Source organism: Psammomys obesus, unplaced genomic scaffold, assembly GCF_907164565.1.
Source record: "Psammomys obesus unplaced genomic scaffold, mPsaObe1.curated_primary_1811, whole genome shotgun sequence".
Lineage (NCBI taxonomy): Eukaryota > Metazoa > Chordata > Mammalia > Rodentia > Muridae > Psammomys > Psammomys obesus.
The window spans coordinates 27,349,554-27,368,654 of record NW_026585797.1 but is presented as its reverse complement, the minus strand read 5'-3'; the positions used below and the strand labels follow the sequence as shown (position 1 = coordinate 27,368,654).

General features: G+C 35.2%; 1 protein-coding gene across 1 annotated transcript in view; it reads right to left on the bottom strand.

Annotated features, from left to right (window-relative positions):
• Trdn (triadin) overlaps nucleotides 1-19,101 on the bottom strand; it is a 350,576-nt gene that overhangs the window by 251,102 nt on the left and 80,373 nt on the right. The window contains exons 5-7 of the mRNA XM_055599238.1: nucleotides 14,272-14,331; nucleotides 3,906-3,971; nucleotides 1,515-1,574 (exon numbers count right to left, since the gene is read on the bottom strand). Coding sequence (XP_055455213.1) covers nucleotides 1,515-1,574; nucleotides 3,906-3,971; nucleotides 14,272-14,331 — 186 coding nt within the window. The remainder of the gene's footprint in view (nucleotides 1-1,514; nucleotides 1,575-3,905; nucleotides 3,972-14,271; nucleotides 14,332-19,101) is intronic.

Below are 19,101 nucleotides of genomic sequence, written 5' to 3'. Positions count from 1 at the left end.
TTATCCTACCAGTGTGTGTGAATTTGTGGCAAAGAACAGAAGACTGAAGAGAACCTCATTGAACAAGATGAGCCAAATTTGAATTATGTATTGTGTGGAAAAATGAATGGGTTCTCTTGTATGCTGCTGAGTTTGTGATAATTTATTGTCCTAGTGATAGGAAAGAGACATATATTGTTCCACAATTTTCACAAATATGATACATTGCATTTCATTTCTGGATGCTCAAATATCAATTTATAAATGAATGCACCTTAACCTTATTCTAAGAATATGAGGGGTTGGAGAGAGAGCTTAGTTGTTAAAGTGCTTGCCATAAAAGCATGACTTGAAGTCAATCCCAGCACCCACATAAAAAGCTAAGCATTTTGATTGAGCATGTGATCCTAGTGATATAAAACTAAATGCAAAGCATTATATTCGTAAAAATGTGGGACCAGATATGTCGGTTTCTTTTTGCTAGAATAATGATTATCATAAAGTTTGGCCTTAGAATTTATTCTAAAAACTCAATTATTGTTTATAACATAGATACGTATTTGATAGAGGTACATTTTCCCATAAATACCTTGTTCCTTGTTGATGCTGGAATAGAATTGCTCCTATATATAATTCATATCAAACTTACATTTTAAAAGAAGGGGAAAATATTGACATTTAGGAGACATTCTTCAGGGAGTTAAAATGTATTGTTTTCAAACACTTAAAACATTTCAAAGATGAACTCAGGCTAGAAAAATACACCTCAATTAATCTTACAAAATAAGGAAATAATTATTTTTTTGGTACAGGGCTCACAAGACCAAAATGAAGTCACCAATTTGCTGTGCTCTTTAGTGGAGTTTCTGTAGGAAGAAACAGCTTCCATGTTTATTCAACATAAAATCAAGATTTTCTTCTTCTTCTTTTTTTTTTTTTTTTTTTTTTTCATGCTTCTCCTGTGGCCCCACAAGTTTCATGGCAGTCAGGAAGGCTAAGACTGCATACTTTAAAACCTGCTTAATTTTGGTGAATTTTCTCTGCTTCTAAATATTTTGTAACTTTCTTGAGTGCAAGACGTCACATCAGGGTCATTTGTTTATTTTTAGATCAAACATGACAACTTCTGCAAAAGTGTCATAGGGATGACACAGTGGGATAAAAGTCAGAGAGAGCAAAATTCTGCCAATCACATGAGGATATTTTATTTTCAATTCATGTTTTTTGAGATTTTTTTATAAATAATTTTAATTTTTTTTCTTCATAATATATTCATTATATATCCTGATTGAAGCCCCACCCTCAACTCCCCTAGTCCCACCCTCTTCCCCTTCCTCTTGTCCACTAAAAGGGGGAGTTTTCCACTAAGATTTTATTTTTTGACGTATTTGGTTTTATTATCATTTAGATATCCAATGTTAAATCACTGTATTTAGATGAAACTTAAAAATTATTGCAAACATTCTAGATTCACCCAAAATGTACTCTCATTACCAAAAGTCTTCAAGAATGAAGATAACAAGGATAAAAGTTACCTTTTGCCATTGCCTTTGTCTCTGTTTTTTCTTTTTTCTCAAGTTTCTCCTTGTGAGTTGCTTAAACAGAAAATTAACATTAAAAAGTTATGAATTATGTGCACTTTTAATAGATCTCAAAGTTAATTTTCTTTTGACTACAATATTATAGACACCAACTAATGAAGTAACTGGAGGTTTAGGGCACAGATGGACCCACAGTTAGATATACAGTAACCAGTGGCTAGTGGACACATTAAATCCAATATAAAATTTGGTATTAAGAGTTAGAAAGCAGATGATCACGTGGTTTTTCTCCTTCAGTTTGTTTATATGGTGGATTACATTGATGGATTTCCGTATATTGAACATCTCATTAGATGCCAAAAAAGCATTTGACAAAATCCAACACCCATTCATGTTTAAAGTCTTGAAGAGATCAGGAATACAAGGCACATACCTAGACATAGTAAAGGCGATATACAGCAAGCCTATAGCCAAAAGCAAATTCAATGGAAAGAAACTTAAATAAATTTAACGATGTTATACATGATACCTGAAAAAATATCTTCATATTATTTATTTAGTAACTTAATGAATCAACAATAATTTATTTAACATGTCTGTCTTCTGTAAGTTCTAAGAAATCTTTAGGTCTCAAGAGAAGGTCAATGCTATGTGCAGCGTAGTTCCATATTTCAAATAAATAGTTCATTTATGGAAGGTGACAACATTTTTATACAATGTATCCTAAAACATAAACATCTTTAACTGGCATATAGATAACAGAAAAATACTTACATAAAGCATTTTAGCGCTGGTTTTCATTCTGACTAAATTTTTTACACTTACAATTTAAGGGCCATCTTTTAATTATTTAAAGAAAATATTTAGCAATATTGAAGCTTGAAAATTAATAAGAACCATAAAATTATTTGATTTTGTCAGGATACAGAACCTTATGTTCAGAATTCAGTACCTTACCAGTAAAAGAGAAGTGAATAAATATGAATAAGACAGAGAAAGAAGATAGGAGCTTTAAAATTCAAGGAAATTACCACTAGGTAAATATCAATTAAAGAGTAACTCTTTAATTCTAATATTCAAGTGTGAATATGTAACAAACAATATTGAAACATGCTTCTACCATTCTGGTTCATAAATATCGCATCCACTCTACATATTATATCTAAACTGCAGTGTTCCGTAAACCGGGAGAGCCAGCTGGCTGTGATACTGAGGATCAAATTAGGTCCAGTCAAACAATAGCAGAAAACCAAATCATGATCTTACCTCACATAATACAACGAAGCACAGCGGGATGGATCAAAAAATGTAAACCAAGGAAGATTTTTTTTTAAAGCTTAAGAAAATGATTACCATAGATTTAAACTCTGATGAATGTCCTAATTAAGGTCCCAAAGCAGAAATACTACAGGAACCACACACACACTCACTCACTCACTCACTCACACAGGTATGCACACACACACACACACACACACACACACACACACACAGCAGTAAGTGGGCAAGGGATATGAACACACAGAGAAATCTATAACCCTAAAAGCATATTAAAGTCAACATTACAGAAAATATTAAACTAAGGCATATGATGTAAGATCTCTTCTCTCCATTACTATGACACTTTGTAAAAATAGTAAGGAAAATATGTATAGGTGCAGAAATTTTTCTAGGATGTACTTTTGATTTAAGAAAGTCAGAATATAACACAAACTATATTTTGTAAAAGATAAATAGAGAAACAATACTATAAATTACTAATACAATAGTAAATCATATATGTATATAAACTTATATATGTATATAAGTTTACTATGTGTAGACTTAATAAACACCATTGTGTACATAGTGTTAATGAAGCTTTAGAGAGCTTCACAAAACCTCACACAAATGGCTGTCAGCACCCGAGGTGAGATGAACTAGGAAATGGCAAGGTTAGAGGATGATAGGGAAGGTTTTCACAGCTCATCTTCCTTGTTCGAACAGTAAGCTGGCTTATCTATCCTCTCAATAAATAAGCAATATCAAACAATTAAAGTAATACAATAGGCAACTTAATTTAAATACTAAGATGGCTATTTACCTATAAAACTGACCAGTTATTATGTTTTCTCTCTCTCTCAAGAAATAGTCTTTAAGGCAGGCTCAAAAATACCAAAGGCTGACATATTTCTTAAAAGTGACATGGTAACAAAAGCCTAATGTACTTTATTCCCTTTAGTTCATAAAATGCTCCTTTGTTGTTCTATTCCATGACAATAAACATAATACAACTTTTAGAAGAAGATATTAACATTTTCTAAAGTCTAGATACAATGAAGAGAAATAAACGCCTTAGGAAAAAAAATCTCTAATGTTAAAGTAATACAAAGAATAACTGCATACCTTTCTTCTCAGGTTTTTCTCCTTCTTTTATTTTTTCTTTTCCTCTTTCCTTTTCTCTGTGTGAAACTGGAAAGAATCAGATAACACTTATAATTTAAATCAATGGAATAATTTTGAGATAATTTCATGACAGTTTAGCTTAGAAAGTACTTGCAGAAATCATCCTTTAGCTGCCATGAAGGTTTGTTTATATTCTTAAACTTCAAAATAATTACAGATTTGCTTTGAACACTACTTTTTATTTCACTTCGAAGCATAAGCGGACTAAAATATTTCTGACTACAAAGATAAGAATGTTCCCGAGTTTTTTATTCTTTCACTTAATAAATTGGAAGATCTTCTCTCCCTCCTCTCTCTCTCATATACACACACACAGTATATGTTGAAAAAAATTCTAGTTTTCATAATGGCTGAATGTTAGAAATATGAAGACAAAACTATAGTACCCTGAACTGAAAGCTAAAAGCAATGACGATAAACCACATCTACTAATACTTTACATTAAATATTTTTTTAACTAATCGTATGAGGCTAGGATGTTTTGACACCTTTCCAAGGGAAGCAAAACTTGATTTAGTGAGCTGTGATCCAGTTACTTATTCCAAAAGGATTCAAATTTAAGTGAAAACCTTGTCTTATTATTTATTCATAGTGCTTATTAATCACCAAGCTAGTAATATAGAAATCAAACCACCCTCTTCTACATCCTAACTTTCATTCATTCATTAAGCTCTTTCAATCTAAGCTTTCTGATGCTCTCTTGGCCATCTTTTCTTCTCCCCTACTACCGTTCCTTTGCACAGGAATACGCAGAGAACACTTGTCAAGGACTGAAGATTTTCTTTGGCAAGACAAATACCTTCCCTTTCAAAGGGGTGTCAACACACTAATGGGTGATGAATGCTAAACAAATAATTGCAGAGGTAGTTAATTGCATTTAGTGTAATTACTATGGAGAACATAAGCAAGATGGCATGTCAGTGTGGATAATAGGACTCATCTCAACTACATGTTTGGAGAAGGCCCCTTGGTAGATGTGACATTGAAGAATGTGAGGAAAAAAAAAAAAAACTTGAGGAAATTAACCTAGTCAGAGACTATGAAGACATGAAGGAAGGAGGCCGTTTCAGCAGGTCTGAGCAGGGTATCTGCTGTGGATAAGAAATCCCAGTGCCCCGCCCATTGCCTAGCATTCTATGTGTCACACATAGGAACTATCACAAATTTACAGATATACCATTGTCCCAGTGACCTGACATTTGGTTACAATGAGAAACTTTCCCTCAAATGTTACATTTGGTCCTAAGAGAGTCCTGGTAGCTTCCTAGGACACCATGGCCCCCTGTGTGGCACTTCCATCTCTGCTTGTTTGTATCTTCCATCTTAAATTCCCCAAACGCATGCCCACACTGTCTATTCCTCACCCCATGAATTGCTCTTGGGACTGGGCTCAAGCTCTGTAAATTGCTATCCTATCTATACTTACTGTGGACAGCAGATATACCAGCTATCAATTCTATAACAAAAAATAATAATGTTGCCGTTGTTTATATGTGGCTGCCCAGTAGAGGAAATCTTTTAAGGAATGTGGCACATAACAGCTTTGGAGACCCTCTTCATACCATTATCTGTCATATAGTATGCTATTCATAACATTCTGTCATATATGAAATTGCAACGTTTTCTAAGAACAGCTAATAACCTTTTTTGCTTTCAATCTCTGGAAACATACTTTATTAAAATTTCTTAAATAAAATCGAGAAACAGGAAGGGGGTAACCTACCTCAAAACATCTATACCCTACTCCCCCCCACACACACACATAGTGGTTATTTTAGGTGCTTCAGAGAAACTAGTTTCAATTAAAAAAAAAAAAAAACTCACCAAATAAGGGTAGGAAATCAGCACTTACACAGACCAGAAAGACCTCATAAAGAGCTGATTTTTTCTTTCTTTGGATCATTGTTAATTAAGCTGACATCCAGATTTTTTTTTTTTTTTTTTTGCAAAAACAAAGCCTCTTTTAAAGTTTCTCTAGGGGGAATCCAAGTTTCTGAGAGATAAGCTGTGCATTCAGAGCCCTGACTAGAACGACCCCCAAGGGAACACCTAATCTGTAACCCTGCCTGTGCACCCCAGACAGCTGGCTGTCCCTTCCACTTGCAGATTTTCAGATTGACATGTGCACAGGCATAAACGGGAGAATTAATACAAAACCAGAAGAGCAAAGGGGCTGAATTCAGACTCAAATTAGCATATTAACTCCTCATTCCTGTTTACCCAGTGGGAAAAGCTGGTTCCTTCAATCAAACATTCTGATTTACAGACACAGTGGTACATACTGGAATTTCATTATCCTTCAGAAATAACTCCCCACTACAGTTTAGTGAAACAGCTGGACCCATGGTCTCTAGGGAGCTGTTCAAAATGGCAGAAAGCCACCAAAGCTGCTTGGGCAGAAACTTCAAACTTTGGCAAGAATGTGCTCAAATACCAAGTATTGAAATGGCTTTAGACCATGCAAAACAACAGTCAGTAAGGGTTTTTGAAAGAAAAATATTTTGCTACAAAAGCAACAGTCACTAACTTCTAACATGCTCTGCTGAGGACCTATCACCCATATGGAAAATAAAAAGCTACCTACTTGCTACCAACCTATACTGGCAAGCCCTGTCTTGGTACAGGTACTTTCAACCCAGGGCAAAACTAAGCGTTGGCACCTGTTAGAGCTTAGTCTGCCATTCTCATTTACATGAAACCAAATTCCCCTTTGTAGGCTCACAATGAAGAGCAAATGGAATGCACCACTTGGAGTGGCACAGTGGCTTGGCATCTGAGTTGGCATGGCTGTGCCCATCCCTGTTCTTGTCAAGAATGACCTTTCTTTGACCAGAACATTCAGCTCAGGTCAAATCTGAAGCATATTGCGTCTTCCCACAGGACACCTCTCTGGCTTTCTTCCACACCTCTGCTTTTTAACCTAGCAGACACTAAAAAGACATGTATTTTCAGGGGGTTTCAGAGAACACAGTGTCTCTGGTCTCCTAGTTCTTAGTTGCTACATCATTCTCTGAGGGCTTCTCACAGTTCATAATCCAAAGTTGTGGTATGAAAGTTTTTAAGTGCAGCTCTTTATAGACTACTAAGTTCTCCAACTGATAGGTGACAATAAACTAAACTAGACCTCTGAAGATTACATTTGACTTCATGTGTGCTGAATAATAGAATAGGCGCTATACCTTTTAAAATAAAAGCTCTGAGGTGCATTCTTTTACTTTGTAGAATTTTCCACATTTTATTTAAAAAATAAAACTTCTCTGTTTTGAGATATCTAGTGCTTTTTAAAAATTATTTTTTAATTAATTACAATTTATTCACTTTGTACCGCAGCTGTAGCCCCCTCACCTTGACAGTAAAGTATCACTCCAGAAAGCAGAGTGAAAGTACCAAATAGATCACTTTGATTTAAAATTATAAATTCTCCCTTAAAAAAAAAATGAACTGTTTATAAAGTCTTTTCTGTGTCGAGACTTTACAAATATAACACCTGCTTAAAATTTATATAGACATGATGGCCTCTGTCTCCATTGTCCATTTTCATCTACCCAATGACAGATACTCTACTCTGGGTGGACAGTTTGGCCATTTCCTAGCCATTCTTTGAGGGAGCCACAATTTATTATGTATTCTCTGTGCTTCTGTCTCTTAGGGGCATTATAGTTTCCTGTCAACATAGCTCCATTTCTGTGTTGTTTGAACTTGCTTTTCCCTGAGGGCAAAAGATGTCGAACACAATATTAAATATGCAAATATGTGTTTATTATTCATATTTCTTCAGTTCATAACTGTGTTTAATTCATTGGCTCATTTATTGATTAGGTAATTTGACTTGGGATACATAGTTTTGGGCCATTTTTACAGATTCTTAATATAATCTCCTATGACAGGTAGAGTCATTAAATGTTTTCTCCTACTTTACATACTATGTTTTTACTTTGCTAAGTGCTGGTTTCAGTGTGCAAAACTCTTATAACTTCATCTAATCCTATTAGTCAGGACTGGTTTGCTTCCTCAGTCCCATTCAGAAAGTCTCTTTCCATGCTTATGGCTTGAAGGTTTATTGCCTGTGCCTTCTTGTTGCATCATCAAGGTCTCCAGTCTAAGATTAAGGTCTGGTATAGTCTGGGTTGATTTTTGTTGTACTGGGAAAGATACAGATCTAATTTTATTATTCATGTGTGGAAATGCCGTTTATCAGGCATCTTTTTCTGAAGAACCGTCTTCTTTCCTTTAAGTGGTTTTTCTACCACTGTTGGATTAGGTGCATGAAGATTTATGGGTGTATTTCTGGGAATTCGATTCTATCTCATCAGTCTAGATGTCTATTACTGGGCCGGTACTTTGTTGACATGATGTTACAACTTTGCAGTTGATGCATTGCCGCTTTTGCTTAGGATGGCTTCGACTCGTCAGGATCATTTGTGGTTCTATACGGATTCTAGAATCTTTCCTTTGAGCTCCGTAAAGGAATCATTGAAATGTTGATGGATAGTGCATTTTTACAATACTATTAGTGTGACCATGAGCGTGAGATGTCTTTTAATCTGATGCTTTTTTGTTTTTTTTTTTCCCGATTGTTTAGTGTCTTGAAATTTTATTGCAGAGGTCTTTCGACTCCTTGGTAAGACTTAATTCTATTTTTTTTTTTTTTGTGAAATTATGTGAATGGGATTGTCTTCTAATTTTTTCATGTTCAGTTCATTATAGCATGTAGAAGAGCTATTGATTTATGTGTTATTATTTTTATCTGGGCACTTTGCTTGTTGCCATGCCTTTCTTTTTGTCTTTTCTTTTTTTTTTTTTTTGAGTTTTCACTTTATTTTTTATTTATTTTATTTTATTTTTTTATTAATTACACTTTACTCACTTTGTCTCCCCCCCTCCCCGTGGTTACCTCCCTCCTCCCATCCCAATCCCTCCCTTCCTCCACCCTCTGTATGCATGCCCCTCCCAAGTCCACTGATAGGGGAGGACTTCTTTTCCTTCCTTCTGATCCTAGTCAATTAGGTCTCATCAGGAGTGGCTGCCTTGTCCTCTTCTGTGGCCTGGTAATGCTGCTTCCCCCTCAGGGGGAGGTAATTAAAGAGCAGGCCAATCAGTTCATGTCAGAGACAGTCCCTGTTCCTATCACAATGGAACCCACTTGAATACTGAAAGAAGTGGGAAACAGTAAGATCTGGAGAGGACAGGAACTCCATCAGGAGAGCAACAGAACCAAAAAATCTGAGCACAGGGATCTTTCCTGAGACTGCTATTCCAACCAAGGACTATGCATGGAGATAATCTAAGACCCCTGCACAGATGTAGCCTTTCTTATCTTTACTGAGTACCATGCTTGTCTTATCTTATCTTGAGTCTAACCATGAGCCACAACAATGAGAAAATGGCTAATGCCGATTAGCGGATCACTTCTAAAAGAATTATAAGTATACAGATGACATGGCATTTCAGGTAGATCAGTGACATATTTCAAATCCCTTCAGCATGTGGTCATATGCCGATCAAGTAGCAGCCAACACATTAGATAGTGTATTTATTATCGATCAGGAGACTGGTCAGTTTCTGTCATCTGATGTGTTGTCTGCCTAACTTCCACAATGGACATCTTTTCACCTGAAACACTCATGAGCTAAGGGTTCAAGACTCTTTGCTCATCTTCATCTCCATATTTATTAGTCCTTTTTAGTTTTACAAGTACATATTATAAAATCTTAGGCTGTCCATTAAAGCTGTTTTTCAAGACCTATGAAAGCTTTTATTACGAACTGTTACCCTCACAAGAAAAGAAAATTCTTCCTGTAAACTTGTGCTAAATCTTACTGCTCAGAACCTATAACTATCCTGTTGTGGTGAACTCATTGTATACATTCACGAAAGAAAGGCCATTTATATGACTGATATTTGAGCTAATAACATTTAGTAATTCAGTGAGAGCTACGTGATAGTTGGGTTTCTTCCAAGCAAATGTAATGATCAACTGTGTTACTGCCTACACAAACTTGACACAAGGTCACAAGCACATACATTATTCTGATTATAATTACAAAATAAATTTCTCCTTTCTTATGGGAAAATATTACCAAGGTTAATTTAGTGTGAAGGCAAATGTTAACTAACAAGTCAGAGTTTATGCTTAAAGTCATAATGGATTCACATTACCAGGCTAACTCCTTAACCCTATGAAACTGTCTTAGCCTTCTTCCCAATGAAAGGTGTCAAAATAAACAAAGGGCAAAATAGAAGAGTTATCGTATTAAAAAGTTAAATCATTTAGCATCAAAATTATAAACAATCTTCTTTTGTATGGTTAGTAGTCCGAATTGAAACTGATTCTGTGTCCTTCTAGTATTTACCACGTAACTTATTTGAATAAATTGTTTTAGAAATCTGTGCTCTATGGCATTCTGAATTGTTTACTTTTCTGTGTTTCTTTCAATAGTAAATATTTCAGGCATAAATTCATCATATATCATTTAAAATTCTTCATGTGAGTTAGAGGAAGTTTTGATATTTAAAGGGAGCAGACATCAGAAGGAGGGAAAGAAGGAGAAAAAGAAAAAAACAGAAGAAAAGAAACGGAAATAATGTATGGCTTAGTTTTAATTATCATCAAAACTGTTATCTGTCCACAAAAATAACTCAACTTCAGTATATTGAAAAATTTAAAACTAAGATATTTGTTTATAAGATTGTTATTTATAAGTGATCACAAGTAATCATATCTTAGACGTACACTTTCTTGTAAGAGTTACAGTTGTTTTAATGATAATGTAAACCATGACTAGCCATCACTTTTACCCATAGCCAGACTGGAATGTAACTTAGAGAACATTTCCTTTACATATTATGTATATAAACAGGTATAAAAGTGTTCATGAAAATGTAATTATAAAACTTATTGTCAGTATAAAATATTGTGGAACAAAAAATAGGCACTATTAATGAGTAAATATTCCAGGCGTAAATTCATCATGTATTATTAAAGTCTTTGTGTGAATCAGAAGTTTTGTTCTTTTAAAGGGGGGCAGGCAACAGAAGGAACAATGACAGACAAGAAATCAGAAAGCAAATGAAGTATTCCACTCATGTTCTCACAGGGGGTAAAAAAGTAGATTGAAACACTAAAGTCTCATTGGGCTTTACCTATCTGTCTGTCTGTTTGTCTGTCTGTCTGCCTACCTACCTACTTACAAAAATACATACATACTTACCAATCTACCTATCAATCCTTATCTATCTATCTATCTATCTATCTATCTATCTATCTATCTATCTACCTATGTACCTATCTATATATCATCTACCTATCTCTGACTGTCTATTACTCTCTCAGAATTATTTGTTTTACTCAGATACATTTGGTCTACTCACTGGGATACAAAATGAATAAACTGTAATTAATAAAATAAATGAATAAATTTAAAAAAAGAAATACATTCAAGTGACTAATCTCTAGCACAGCCTTTGAGAAATTTAATTTAAACTTCAGCCAAATCCACTGTCTTAATTACAGGGGACTCACTGGTTTAATAACCCTACTCCACAGTCCACTGCATAAAGACTTTAACCGCAGGATTCTGAGAGCTAGGTCCAAAATGCAAACCTTCCTATATGCATTACCATGCCCACTCCAGCAGCCTTGCTATAAAATTACAATGGAGCCTGCACAATAGAGCTGAGGAGACCTGGGCCAAGTGGAACCAGTTGAGTTCCTCTTTAAATTCATGGAGAGAGCAGCAGCCAGTTCAGTCATGGGTTTCTTCATCAATCTCTGCCCAAGAGCAGTGTCAATTTTCCTGGCCAAAATAGTTAAGAACCAAAAAGGCAAAATAGGCAGTAAGAAGACATTAGCCCCTAAATACAAGCATACACTAATCTCAGGTGAATAGGCATTAGTGTTTTGATTGTGTAAGTTTTGGCTGCCCAATCCAGAATACAAAGATTATGTTTATATATTTAATAGCTAAAGGATTACTTACGTTCATCACAAAAATTTTACATGAAGTATATTTATTTATTTATTTATTATCATTTATTACAATTTATTCGATTTGTAGCCCTGCTGTGGGTGGCCCCTCCGCATCTACTCCCAATCCCACCCAACCTCCCTCTATGCCCATTCCCTATTCCACTGATAGGGGAGGTCCTCCTCTCTTCTATCTGACCCTAGCCTATCAGATCTCCTCAGGACTCTTGCATTGTCTTCCTCCCTTGGGGGAGATCATCAGAGAGCCTGTCACTGAGTTCATGCCAGAGAAAGCCCTGCTCTCTGGAACCCAGTTGGAGACTGAGTCTATGGGCTACATCTGAGCCGAGGTTTAAGGTACTCTCCATGCATTGTCCTTGGTTGGGGTATCAGTTCCTTCAGGGCCCCCAGTGCTCAAATAATACTGTGATATCTCAACATAGACAAACAAGCTATCATAAGCTAATAGGGCTTTCTGGCATGTTCATAGCAGCTTTATTTGTAATAGCCAGAATCTGGAAATAACCCAGATGTCCCTCAACTGAGGAATGGATATAGAAGTTGTGTTACATTTACAAAATGGAATACTACTCAGCAATTAAAAACAAGAAAATCATGAAACTTGCAAGCAAATGGTGGGAACTAGAAAAGATCATCCTGCATGAGGTAACCCAGAAGCAGAAAGACACACATGGTGTAAACTCACTCATGGTATATATACACTCATGGTATATATATGGTATATAATATCCATATATATAAATATTAAACATATAATATTGGATAAACACTAAAATATGTACACCTAAAGAAGCTAAGCAAGAAGGAGGACCCTGGGTAAAATGATCAATCCTCACTCAGAAATGGAAACCAGGATGGACATTGGAAGAGGAAGAAGACAGGAACAGGACAGGAACCTACCACAGAGGGCCTCTAAAAGACTATACCCAGCAAGGTAAAAAAGCATATGCTGAGACTCATAATCAAACTTTGGGCAGAGTGCAGGGAATCTTATGAAAGAAGGGAGAGATAGAAAGACCTGGAGGGAACAGGATCTCCACAAGGAGAGCAACAGAACCAAAAAATCTGGACACAGGGGTCTTTTCTGAGACTGATACTTCAAACAATGACTGTGCGTGGAGATAACTCAGAACCCTTTCAGAGAAGTAGCCCATGGCAGCTCAGTGTATATCAGCTAATTTTTAATATAAGAAATTCATACTGTATTTCTTTTTAAAAGAAATACTTGCACATGGGAGGTGGTTGTACTCAAAGTCAGATTTCTGTGCATGCTTTGCAATCAGTCTTCTACTTGGCACCATACTCAGCTTTTCTAACATTTAGTTTTTATTTAAGGAAAATTATTTTATTTCTTTCTTTCTGTATACCATAAATACAGTGATGGTGAGAATTTTTTTTTAACCTCTAGAACATCCAAAATTATGTACATCTGCCCATTTTCAAAACCTGGTCATGTTTAGAAATTTGTGCCTATTGAATGCCACTGCTTGCTATAAGTTTATTTAAGGTTTTCTGGCTTCCTGGATCACCCACAGAAAAATGACAGTTTTCAGATGGCAAGGTAGTATTGCCTATACTAAAATGCTTCTACTGAATGATTGGAGTTCCTTGATTCAGACTGGCTGAAAGGACTATTTAATTTATTACGTTGCTAACATCCTATCTACCTCTTGAGTCTGTGAAGAGAACAGGAGGCTAGACAGTGACATAATCTAATGACTTTACATGTCTGCATGAATGATTATAAAGGCATTCAATGATACACAAAATTTATGTGTGGTTTTATTTATTTATTTTTTAACCTTATCTGTCATGGACTATCTTTGTAGATCGGACTGGCCTCACAGAGAATTGCCTTCCTCATCCTCACTCAGTGCTGAGGCATGTGCCACGGAGTCCAGCCAAAGTTGTTTTACAGTGTGAATTCTGAATCAATATAGGAAGTGATGAAAAAGAGCACATATTTGATAAGCTAAGTAACATTCATAACACTATTTATTAAGAAAAAAAATGTTAAGTAAAGATTTTCACCAATTTTGAAGTTATCTTAATTTTTATCATTAAAGGTTACACACTTATACCTGAAATTAACTGTACAGGAAAATATTGATGTGAATAGTATCAGAAAAATTAAAAGTAAAAATTCTTAATCACGGACATTTTTTCCCCATATGAATGTACCAAAAATAACATTGTACCTCTTTGCAAGGAGGGTGAAGGGGAGGAAGAAGAGGAAAAGGAGAAGAGAGGAGAAAGGGTAATGGGAGCTTGAGAAGCTATAAAAGGAAGAGGAGACACAGCAGGAAATGAAACTTGTACCTTTAGTTTGTATTTTCTTCTCAGATTTCTCCTGCTTTTCAGCCTTTTCTTTGTGTATTTCTATGGAAACAGAACATGAATTTTAAAAACTTGAAGAAGTATCAAATTAAAGCCATACCAGTACCTAAACTTTTTACTTCCATAACAAAAATGTAGGAAGCTTATGTCAATCCCAAAGATGGGAGAAGACCACCCAACCAAATTATCATTACCAAATTAATTAGAGCCAGCTATTAATGAAAGCAGGCTTTTTTATTTGTATACATGGGCTGCCTCCCCCTAAAGTGAGGTTTCAAAGGTCAGCACTTGGTGTGAGGAAGACAAGGAAATTATAGCTCAGGGCTAGCTAGGAGGTTTCTAAATGGGGGATTTGGCTGGAAAAATAAGAAGGGTTACAGGAACGAATAACAAGCTAGTCATAATGACATCTTGAAACAAAGCCATGACTTAAGATGGTCATAAAGTAGTCAAACACAGGGAGTCAGAACAACCTTTTGAAATAAAGGTAGGGATGCAAGATGGTTTTGAAAGAAAGGCATGGTTTCCTGAGACAGGAAGTATGGAACCATTTCTAGTTAATGTTACAGGTGGGGTAGAGCTCAGCCCTTGAGAAACAAGTTTAATCATCAACAGAAATGAGCCTCGTTTGTCTTTATGGTAAGATGGCTTTGAAGCCCAAGATGGAGGCAAGCTGGTTCTTCATTTCTGAGGCCTGAAAGAGGCTTGTTAATAACTACCATATGAAATAACTTTTTTATTGAAATAAAGGAAAAACTGGAATCACTACAAAATCAGTCACTTAAAAAAAAAAAAAGGAGGCATTTACCCTGAGAGAGATACTGCCACTGCTGTCAGAAAATGATCAGAGTCTGATTGTGCTTCTTTAATTACTGTCAATGTGGACTGAGAACCTTCAGCCAGGTATTCATTTAAGTTTAGGAAGACTGAGTTTTTGCATATTTAAGAATTTATGAAGTGAGCTGTAGCAACTAACAGGAAGTCCATCTATAATTACCATCTCCAAGCTATGTTTATAACTGGCATTTGGCATTGAAGTTAAACAATTGTGTCAACCAGATATGGCTCATGTCATAAATAACTGAATTTTTTAAGTGTGAGAAGTTTACAGCTTTATTCAGTTTTCAATAGCTTCATTGTACACATACATAAATATATACATATACACACATACACTTACATACATATCATATAATATATCCAAGCCTTAATAATGAAGACAATTATGAATGTACAGTTAATTTAGAGAGAAGCAAATTTGAGATGAAGGTTTTACCACCTCCTAAAGGTTACATATTCCTCAATGTCATGAGCTTTCTTTTAAAAGGCCAATGATGTTTGTTTGTTTGACTCATTTATTAGGCAGCTGGTCTGAGATGACAGTAATTTCTGTAAATATTGAAAATCTGCATCTGTTGATTTGCATTTTTATCTTTTATATCTTATTTGAACTCTGAATGAGATATCGGATTCGTTAGATACTATTAAAATTAAGTTGAATATTTCCCTTCTTACTTTTAGAATTTGTTTAGTCAGAGGGTTTGAATGATACATGTGGGTCACATTACAGTCATACCACCAGAGTGCTTCTCTAGTCCTTAGGGGAACAGGTGTCCAATTTTAAATCTTAAAGCAATCACAGAGGTAAAACTCTTCAAACGAACTGATTAAAAACAAATTTGAGCTTCTTCCCTATCAAATTCTTACTCCCTTTATCTTATCTAAATCAATAGAAGCTACAGAAGATTGGAACTAGGTATAAGCCAAGTCATTAAAACAAGCTAAATGCCTAATGTTTAAAGTCATTTTGAGAGATGTTTATTTCTCCTAAAAGGCATTATCTGGAAACAAATGTGGAATGAGAATTTTTAAATTAAAATTTACATTAAATGTTAGAGCCATTTTGATATGAAAAGCTATAAAGTTATTATTGAAAATATTTTATTTCCCCTCAGAGGAGTATGTCCATGTGATGTATGCATGTGGATATTCTATTCTTTCTGCAGGCCATGTAAATGAATAAAGAGAAAATTCTGGAACCTACATGGAAAGGACAGAAGCTGGGTTAGACTTGTCTGCAGAGTTCAGTGCTGAAAGCTCTCTACCTGAACAAACATGACCAACAAGCCCAGTCTAAGGCATCGATGTGAAGTGGGTGATGCTTGTCCCAATAGACCAGATTAAAAAAGCAGTATCAGAAATTGCTCTAGCTCTGGTTATCTGTGTGCTTTCAGCAAGATGTAGATTAAAGCATTAACATTAAACTATAATCTATGAAGAAATTAGCCACCCTTGAGAAAAAAATATGAATGTCTATCTCAAAGACTAGAGTCAGGAACAGCAATCAGGGCCCACTCACAGGAAAAAGTTCTGCTTAGTATTTTGCATCTCATTCTTTTTGAGACATAAAGGACTACTCAGACATAAAGAGAAATGAAGCTCCACTATTTGCAGCCAAGTGAGTGAAATAGGAGACTATTTTGTTACAACAGTCGAGTATTAACTGTTCTTATTTTGATGAAATGAAACTTCAATCTGAGCAGGATGAATACCACTAAGAATTGGGAATGGTGCTACAGTGAGGAGAAAAGTGGATGAATATGATCTATGCTGCTGCATGCACGAAAGTATTATTCTAAACTCTGTTAAGTGTGTTAATTCTTTTATAAAAAAAAAAAACATACCACTCAAGGATCAGAAAAGCATGTGAGCGAATATACTCTGTCTGACATTTCTTAAGGAGGTCACTCTGAAGATGAAGATATATACTTGCAAGTGGATGCACTTGATTTACTTAAGAAAAAAAAGTTAAAAAATTTGAAGTATGACCCTCTGATGGGAGAAAATGAACAACATTTCAGGAAGTTTAGTCTCTTTTTTGTGACAAATTAGTATAGTAGAGATAGTATAGTATAGTATAGTATAGTATAGTATAGTATAGTATAGTATAGTATAGTATAGCATAGTATAATATAGTATACCTAATTGTATAGCTCTGAACACATGTTCAGTATTTTATTTTTCTGTACTTCAGCTTTACACAGATGAAGAGAATCCTATACAAAATGGCGGGTCCACCCAGCTTTCATTCAAGATGGTAAAAAGAATGCGTGATGAAAGTCTTTATACCTCAGAGTAAAGACATAGACTTTCTTAAACAAATTTCCTTTTCTGTAGAACATCATCAACTAAATTGGGGGTTTCACTCCCATTTAAATCCGCTAGTAAGTATGTTTTTAGAGGCCTCTCCATGCAGTACAGCTAACTTAGTACAGGTCTATCTAGACCTATAGTCTTTGCTCCAAGTGGAAAGAGATGGTATTTCATGATTCCAATTCAAAGAAAACCTAGATACCTCTCTGCCACTTTATTGTTGTGTTGCACTCCCCTTGAGGAATGGATTACAGCACTAATATTATTGCCCTTGGCAATGAGCTTTCAGAAGATCCTCTGAAGACTGCACAGAGTGTGCCCATCTGTCTTATACTTTAGCCAGGAAATGATGACCATGCAGTCTCCCCTTCAACTGATTAATAACATGTTACCAATTTAGATTTCACAAAGATATCTTTCCTGAGGTGATGTCTGACTCATTCCCTCCAACTGCACTTCCCAGCCAAGGACTATTTGTAGAAGACTGGAAAGTTTAATTTAAAAGATTCAAGGCATTACAAGTAGGAAATTAATGCTCTATTGTCTTTAACTTTCTTCTTTGAAGGGAAAAAGCCCTCTATATTAGTACTTTCAGTTGGTTATTTGACCATTTCTGTAGACATGTCAATGCCTCTCCTGTGTGTAATATGGTCTTGATGCAAGATTGCTCAAATTTTTATTTAAAACCATGACATTCATTCAGGAACAGTTTATAATAACTACATAAAGAACAAGGAGAAAATTTAGGGAAGTCATTAATCCCATTACAATGCAAGAGCGTTATAATTAAACAAATGTCAAATGCCTCTGAAAAGGTGTTCACTCTCAGGACAAGGTCAAATCATAATCCCCCAATGTAACCAGAAAAATCCTAGGCTTTTTGGTTTAGGCAGCTACAGAGGTCAAGGTATTTCAATATAGGTGTATGACTGCCCAATTTTGAGAATGCCATAATACAAAATGAGGTGAAATGCAAAAAGAATGAACATTATCTCGATGGATTAAGAAGCAATGAAAGATGACCTTCTGTCCTGCCAAGTCATTGTTAGCTCTGGCTAATAATAAATGGTCCCCAGTGATCGTTTTCCTGAGTCAGAAACACTGTCAGAGAAGGGAGGTGAAATCCACAGAGTGAATGTGGTGCTTTCCTATTTATTTTGCTTTTATTGGCCTCAGACTCTTCTTTTCAGGGGGAAGTACAAGTGATGATGAGGAAGAACGAAGAGAGCCATTATTTGCCTTACATTCTTGTGCATACTCTCACTCAAAATAAATTAGGAAAAAAAAAAAAGCATACTGGCCTCTGCTTATTAATGTGTTTAACTAAAGATCTAGAATTATTTAAACTCTAGTTTTGGTGTCATGTTATTTAATGGAAATGACAAAATGTACTGTCCTCAATCAGAATTTTTTTAATGAGTGTCAAACAGTATGAGAGATTTCAAACTGATAGAAGATAGATAAGTAGACACAATAATTTATTAGAGTGCTGAGAATAAATATAAATTAGTCTTAGTTTTATGTTTTTTATCACTTCATGATTGCAATAATCTAAAGATAATAATCTTCATATGAAAGATGTTATAAGTCTTTGGTATTCTAATGTAATTTTAAAATGCATTTTGATGTAGACACAGAAATCTATTAAAAGAATCTCCA